General features: G+C 35.9%; 1 protein-coding gene across 1 annotated transcript; it reads right to left on the minus strand.

Moving 5' to 3' along the window:
- Nucleotides 1–1,212: 1,212 nt before the first annotated feature.
- Nucleotides 1,213–4,372, minus strand: LOC145037402 (putative arabinosyltransferase ARAD1). Its single transcript, XM_078986053.1, has 3 exons — nucleotides 3,415–4,372; nucleotides 2,419–2,784; nucleotides 1,213–1,692 (listed from the first exon to the last, which is right to left on the minus strand). The coding sequence occupies exons 1-3, from the start codon at nucleotides 4,303–4,305 to the stop codon at nucleotides 1,504–1,506; spliced, it is 1,446 nt and encodes a 481-aa protein (XP_078842179.1). The 5' UTR covers nucleotides 4,306–4,372; the 3' UTR covers nucleotides 1,213–1,503.
- Nucleotides 4,373–8,256: the final 3,884 nt, after the last annotated feature.

An 8,256-nucleotide genomic window follows, 5' to 3' on the forward strand; every position in this document is an offset into this window, starting at 1 on the left:
GATCCGTATAATCCAAACTAAATTTGGTTTTGAAAACATGATGGTTAGCGCCACTGGAGTTTGAACTGGAGCCAGACACCAGGAGTCAACCCGTCTAGAAAGCTTCTCATGGAATTTGTTAGGGCTTTCCAAATTTTATGAAGAGGCTGTTTTATTTGAACATGCTTCAGGTGATGAGGCCAATACGCGGTTATGATCTTCTCCAAGACCTCCCTCAGCATGATCCTGCAAAAGTGATTGTTTTGTCTTAACCACGCATTCTGGCTTTGCAAATACGTGCTTGGGATGGCAAATCTCAAAGAATGCATCAAAAAATGGGGATCGTTCCCACAGGCATTCATCCCCAATCGTTCCAAACGACAGTTGTTGCACGTTTGTAGCAGGAGAAACCGGAGCCTTGTTTTTAGATCATCGATGTCGATGTGTAGTGGCACCATAGATTTCTCACTTGTTATATCAAGGTAGAAAACACGCGATAACATGAGCGTTTCCCTCATTTTAAGAAAAAAAATTAGCATCAACAGGGAGGTGGAGTGAGAGTGAAACCGTGGTCCGCTTGAGAGACGACACTGGAAACAAGAAACCAGGCAATGTGTCGCCGCTGAACTGGAAAAAAAGTAATTTTTGGTTCCGATCCATTTTTCAGCATGAGAAGCTGACTCCTGGTTCTCGATGTCGATCATAAGATCAAACTTTTCAATTGGTGTGTTGTCACGGAGATACCATCCTTGCCATTTACATATAAGGTTCTAGCACCAGGGGCAAAATCGGAAGACGGAAGCTTCCAGACTTGGTAGTACATCTACTTCCTATTGCAGCCAAACAAATCCAAGTGTATCCATCCAATGTCTTAAATGTAGCATCCCCATCAAATTATGACAGCACCACATAATACAAACACCCAAGATAGCTATTATGTGATGAAGTGAAAGATTATATGAATTAAGAGTTGATAACGAAAGGGATGTCCAAGTTGTAATAATAGTCAACTTTGGGAAAGTTTTAAATAATGTATGATGATATGCTTTTGTACTAGTTGAGTAATATATGGTATCTCTTACGAGGTCTCTTCAAAGTTTGGACAATTTGTGTTTGATGTTTTTATGTTCACTCACATGTAATGTAAGTAAGTCCATATGAATTTGTAAAACCAAGAGCATGGGACCCATCATTTTAGTGGTTTTGTATAAGTTTCTACTTAACAAACTGACACAACGAAACAAAAATTGATAATTGATAGCTCAAAAGTCATTTACATCCCGATTTAAAATATAGTTACATATATCCCTCAAAATCATCATCTCAAATGGCTAAAACCCAAAATCCTTCCATGGTACAACATGAACTCATACTGTAAGTCATTTTCTTTCTCTCATCTATGTTCAAATCAACTACTAAAACTCTCTCATATTTCCATAAAACTAGCGACTAATTTAGCCTCATAATCTCAAGAATGATCATATTTAGTTTTTGTGTCAAGAAGCATTCATACAACAACCTTCTTCATAATGATGTATGGATCCCCGTTTGGTTTGAGCAAATGCAAGAGCAATCGGGTTCCATTAATTGCCTCTTCACAAGCCTATTATCTCGATTGATCATTAGTTTAATAAGTGGAAGTTTTAAAGAAACTTGTCTCCAAATCTCCTTCACTGTTCCATCTCGCTCATCATATTCAAAGTAGTGTTGCACCTAATCACATTACAAAATCCATGTCAAGAACATGAATTTTATATAGAGTAAAAATTACACGAATGGTCCCTATCGTTTAGGGTAATTTGCGCATTTGGTCCCTAACTTATTTTTTAGCTCGGAAGGTCCCCTATTGTTTGTTTTTGTTACATGTTTGGCCCCTGTCATACATAAAAAGACTATTTTGCCCTTGATTTTTAATTTATTTTAATAAACACACCCCCAAACCCACCTCTCTCACCTTACCTTACCTACCCCACCATTTTTCCCTATTTAAATAATACTCCCTCCGTCCCAAAATTATTGTCCACAAACAAAAAACACACATATTAAGAAAGCATTAATTGCCAGTAACTTTATACAATAATGACAGTTATGTCCTTACTTTGCATTTAATGTTCCATTAAATGCTTAGTTGGTTAAGTAATAATGAGGGGGTATTTTGGTAAAAATATTATTTATTTTTAGAAATGGACTATTATTTTTGGACAAACCAAAAAGGAAAGATGGATTATAATTTTGGGACAAAGGGAGTAGTTGTTTTAGGTAAGACAGAGACCAAGCGTGTAACAAAAACAAACACTAGGGACCTTCCGAGTTAAAAAATAAGTTAGGGACCAAACGCGCAAATTACCCCAAACCATAGGGGCCATTCGTGTAATTTACTCTTTTATATATAAAAAAAAGGATTAAATGAAAGTAGGTTGCTATTTCTTGCATGAGTACCTTTTTCAATTCCCTTTGGAATTCGATTATACGATCCTTTTTTACTCCCCTAAGCAATTTAACCAAGTAGCCTGGCTTTATAGCTGAACTTGTGTCAACAAAAACAGCAATTTTCCTGTAGTCTATGACATCTTCAAATGGCAACTCAATATAATCACTGATGATAACAGGAACACATAAGCTAACAATGGCATCAAAAAGACGACATGCTGATGGTGTATCACCAGCTGGATGTAAACAGAATTTAGAAGTATGCATCCCTTGTGTAGCCATTCGCCTACTCTCCCTTGATTGAGCACCATGCTTTATTATAACATCTTTTTCACTCTCAAGTATCTGAAATAGCAAATCTCGGATCTTTCCTCCCTACAACAATATCCCCCAACAGGTATGCAAATATGAGTACCATTAATTTTAAAATGTTAAAATTAATGAACATTGAAGTGTGGTAGAAAAAGGAACTATAAAGGTGCAACTGAATCGCATAATGCAAGTAATATCGGATGTTTAAACAATAGACAACTTCAAGATAATGGGTTAGCTATTTTGATTCTGGATTAAACGTGTGAAGCAGTTCATTACAGCTTCTAAAGATGAAGTTTTTCAACTCGATGTAAAGAGTGTGTTTTTCATAAAGAAAGGGGAAGAAGAGAAAATATATAGGCTGAGGAAGGCATTATATGGCCTTAAACAGATTTGTGCAGCTGAATTATAGCTGATTTTGTGGCAAAGGTTTTGAAAAGTGTCACAATGCAAACATTGTTCACAAAAGTAAAACAGGTAAAATGATGAAACTTGTGGTGTATTTGACTCAGATGGGGGGTTTGAGAAACTTGGAGTTGAAGAGAAAGACTATAATTATTGAAGAGAAAGACTATAATTATGTGTGATCAATCGGAGCTAAAATACACATGTTCTTGATCTGGGTTGCTCTTAGAAACAAATTGATAGCATATTAAGAACGAAATTGCATAGAAAACAAAAACTAGCTCATACCTCCTTCCGATATCGGTTCCCCATGAAGAACATCAGCGATTTCCGGTTTTCAACCCCGATCTCACCCTTGTAAGAATTTATCCGATGAGAATATGGTAGTATCACATCCTTCACCAACGACGCCTGATCTCGACCCAACCTTCCAAAATCGGAAACAAGTAACACCCCATTTTTCACACGATCAACAACTTTGTACAATGCATTTGGATCCTGACAGATAAACACATGATCCCACCCATTATTCCTCTTCCAATACAACTGTTTCTCCAACCATTCCATCAAGCTCTCCTGCGTCTCCTCGTCATTATACGTCTCCCTGAACCCCGCCCCACCGCGATTAGGGTTCGCCACCAAGCTCAATGATGAAAAGAATGGCACGTAGAACAGCTCAGCTTTGGCCGGATCCGAAACCCTGGTCACATAAGACCCGGATCTTTTGGGATTATTCAAATCAGAAAACAAGTGCCACTCAGCGGCGTGTTGATTCCCTGGGAACGAAATCTTTGTTACATCTTCGTTTGGCGTCCCACCTCGTGCGAGTGTGTAGCTATCTATAACGCCATAGGTGAATTTTCTTGGCAGATCGTACATGTAAATTGGAACTGCTTTTTGGGGAACTTGAAATCTGGTTTGGGTAGGTAAAGTTTTGTCCGTATGAGGGTAAATTGAGGTATTGAAGAGGGCGTAAAGAGCGAAGATTAAGAGGATTGTAGCTAGGGTTGGTTTAAGGATTGATCTTCTACCCATCTTGGATATGGTTTGGTCGGATTTATGTATGAGAGACGATGATGGCGGAAGGGAAGACACTGATGCAGATGATGCTGAAGTTGAAATTAACGAAGAAGAAGAAGAAGGAAATGGTCTGGATTTGATCGGTCTCTGGTTGATCATGACTCTATTTTGGGGGTGAAGTCATAACAGAGTGATTGCGAGTAGGCGTTTCTTCAAAGTCATATATTAACTATTTGACAATATATCAACGTCCAATGGCCTTGACAACTTAATGATTGAAAGTAATATTTTATTTGCTTCAGAATAATAATAATCTCCCCTCTACAAAAAAAACGACTGCTATTAATTTTCTAACCATGATTACTGTTGTATGATGTAATTATAGATTATAGATAACAGCCTTGTGTTTGAGTTAATTTTCTTGGCTGGCTAAAAGACTAATCTTATGTTACCGTATAAACATTCAGCCTAGTTATTTAATTATTTTATTGATTGAGATTTTATTGTTTTTTTAAAAAGTTATAAATAATTAATTATAGGTTGATTTTTGATAAAAGATGTTTGGATTTAGTAATACCAATTTTTTTAATATAAAGTTTTAACATTAACATGGAAGCAATTGGGTTCTAACCAATTTTTTAATATAAAGTTTTGACATTAAGATGGAAGCAATTGAGTAACAAAATGTGCGGTTAACCTTTTATGTATGGCAAAACAAAGTGGTTAGGATACTTTGTATGGTTTGATATTTGATCTTGGAAAGCATGTCAAAAAGAAGTTGATATTGAATTCTATTAGAAAGGTCCTTTAGGGATCCGACGATTGGTGAGGGGATCTTACGATCAACTTAGTATATAAGGTTGTAGCAAGTGGTTCAGTGCTACCTCTCGACAAGATGACATGGATTTGGTGGTATCGAATGGATAGTGCCCTTGACCTTAAAATGGTGAACTTCGGAATTCCGAGAGATAGTCGAAAATTCATATTGACTCCTATTTTTCTTTTGCCAATAATTCAAAAATTCTTAGAGATATCATGGCAACCCGTCCCTTTTAAATGACAATATGTTGAAGATGTGTGACAACATGACATGGCATCAACGTGGCAGAAAAATAGTATGACAAAAATAATATCACTCCCTCCAGCCTAGCAGTCGAGAAGAAAAAATTATGTAGCAAAATATAAAGAATATCAAAAACATCCAGTTCTACTATTTAATGGGGTGTGGCTTTCCATCGTAGGTGTATTAGGTATGTCCTAATCTTTTAGTATAATTATATAGGAAAAAAACAGCATGCAAGCCACGATACAATTATATTTAAAACGAAACCACAAAAATAGCCCGACACAATTAGTTTGGACCAAGTCAATAACAAGAGTCTTGTGGATCAAAGGGCTAAACCTAAAAGTAGTGTGGATATTCTAGGAGAATGTCGTAGGCTAAAATGATAAAGGTCCAAGTTTTTAAAACATTTGACTTAGGGTTTCTTAAGTTTCTCGTGCGTGCACATAGCTTACAAACCAACTCTCAAGTGCAAGTAACAATTAGGCACCACCAACCAAGGCAAACTACGCGAAAAAAGTACACACCAATAAATGAGTACTAAAGATGAACACTTGGGTTTAAGGTCTAACACTATAGAGAACCACTTATATTATAACTTTAAATGCTCAAAGATGACAACTAAATGTGTCAATTAACCATCAAAGTGGCTAGAATGACTATTAAATAGGGGTGAACATTTGGACCTGTGGATCGGATCTCGGATCGGACCATTTTTTGGACCCCCAGGCCGGTTCTTGGTTCTAGAATTTCAGCAAAACCGATCCAGTTTTTTTACCGCTCCATTCCAGTAGGTTCCGGGTAAAAATCAGTTTTTGACCGGCTTATTTTAACATATATATATATATATATATATATATATATATATATATATATATATATATATATATATATATATATATATATATATATATATTGTAAAATTCTTTATATAAGCATATCTCATTGGTTTTTAATCGGATTGATATGCGCTTTTTTTCAACGTGTTATTTAGATTTTGTAAATGATTTTAGACTATAATTTTGTTGTTTTTAGTGTTATATTCGATGAGTCATAATGTTTTAAAGATGAGATATCAAAGTTGAATTATTTTAGCTTTTCAGCAAGCATTTTAAACTTTTGTATTATGTGAAATTCTTTAAACAAGCATATCTTATTCGTTTTAAGTCGGATTGACATTCAATTTTTTCTGATGTTAATTTAGAGTTTATAGATGATTTTAGACTATGATTGTTTTTTTTTGTGTGTTATATTCGATAAGTTACAATGATTCAAAGATGAGATATCAAAACTGAAATATTTCAGCTTTTCAGCAAGAAATTTAAACTTTTGTATTCTGTGAAATTCTTTAAACATTCATATCTCATTCGTTTTAAGTCAGATTGACATACGGTTTTTTTTTCCAACGTGTAACTTAGAGTTTGTAGATGATTTTAGATTATAATTATGTTGTTTTGATGTTATATTCAATGTGTTACAATCCTTCAAAGATGTGATATCAAAGCTGAAATATTTCAGTTTTTCAACACTAAATTTAAACTTTTGTATTCTGTGAAATTATTTAAACAAGCATATCTCATTCATTTTAATTCAGATTGACATGTTCTTTTTTCCAACGTGTAATTTAGACTTTGTAGATGATTTTAGACTATAATTTTGTCGATTTTTGTTTTATATTGAATGAGTTACACTCCTTCAAACAAATGGTATCAAGTATAAATAATCAAAGTTTGACTGGTCCAAAAGGCACAATAAACAAACACATATTTATTTTTATGATTTGTACCGTATAAAACCAAAAAAGTATTCATTTTAACGAGTTGTGATATATCAAACCCAACAACATATTCATTTTAATGAGTTGTATCTATAACACCTGTCCCATGTATTATTAATTTTCTAAGTTTAGGGTTTTGATACTAGGACTCGACGAGTAGGGATCCCCGACTCGTCGAGTATAGGATATTTCGAGGATGCGGGATCTAGGCCCTACTTGAAGAGGTGAAAGGCCAACTCGACAAGTAGGCACTGTAAAGGTAAAACCCTAATTTTTGCACCCTATATAACCTCTTTAAGGACCTTGAGGCTGACCTTCCATCAACCTCCAAACCCTAAGAATGTCTGTGTTAAACCCTAATCCCCATTCTCTTTCATTTTGTGAGCTAGAGTGTATTGTGAAGCTTAAAAAGAAGGAGATAGTGAGAAGAAGTAGAAGACCAGCAAACCAAGCCCTCATTCTTGAAATTGACCATCTTGTTGACTGTCGTAAGTCTTTAAGATTCGATTTTTATCATAGAATATGGCTAGATCTTGAGTTTACTCTTCATTTTCTATCATGCCTATTGATTGTATGCATGGGGTTCATAAAGTTTGCTACTTTATGGATCTCTAGGGTAAAATAGTCCCAAAGTGAGCTAGATCTAGCTTTTGATCAAGCAATGATACCATGCAACAGTTTTTAGAGCATATTTCCCCTTTTTGGCCATTTTGACCTAAAGACATGCATTGGACATGCATGTCCATGAAGCCTCCATCTTTGGAACATTTAGAGGACTAAAAACTCCTCTGGAAAGGAGGGATTCCAGATCCCTAAAGTATTTGGAGTGGTTATAGAGGGTAAAGTGGGAAACTTTATCCCTCTAGACACCTTAGGGTTTCAGATCTAAGCCTTGGAGTCCCTGCATTCGGTGAATCATCATAAAAAGCAAACAGGGAGGGGGACTCGACGAGTTGCCTTAACGACTCGACGAGTCGGATTGGGTTTCCCCGTCTTCTGGATAGCGAGTGAACTCGTCGAGTTGATGAAATAAATCGAAGAGTTAGCTAAGGTTTGTCCGGGTTCTCTGGACTCCGTAGGAACTCGACGAGTTTCTAGATGCACTCGACGGGTTGGGGTCAACATGGATAGTTGACCCTGACTATTGACCTTGACTTTGACCAGGGTTGACTAGAGTTGACTTTGAGAGTAATTATGGGATTATGACAAGTTAGTTTTATGATGTTTATAGGAAGTTGAGTTGGAGCTACATGTTGGGACTTTTTGGACC

Source organism: Lactuca saligna, chromosome 3, assembly GCF_052625555.1.
Source record: "Lactuca saligna cultivar CGN05327 chromosome 3, ASM5262555v1, whole genome shotgun sequence".
NCBI lineage: Eukaryota > Viridiplantae > Streptophyta > Magnoliopsida > Asterales > Asteraceae > Lactuca > Lactuca saligna.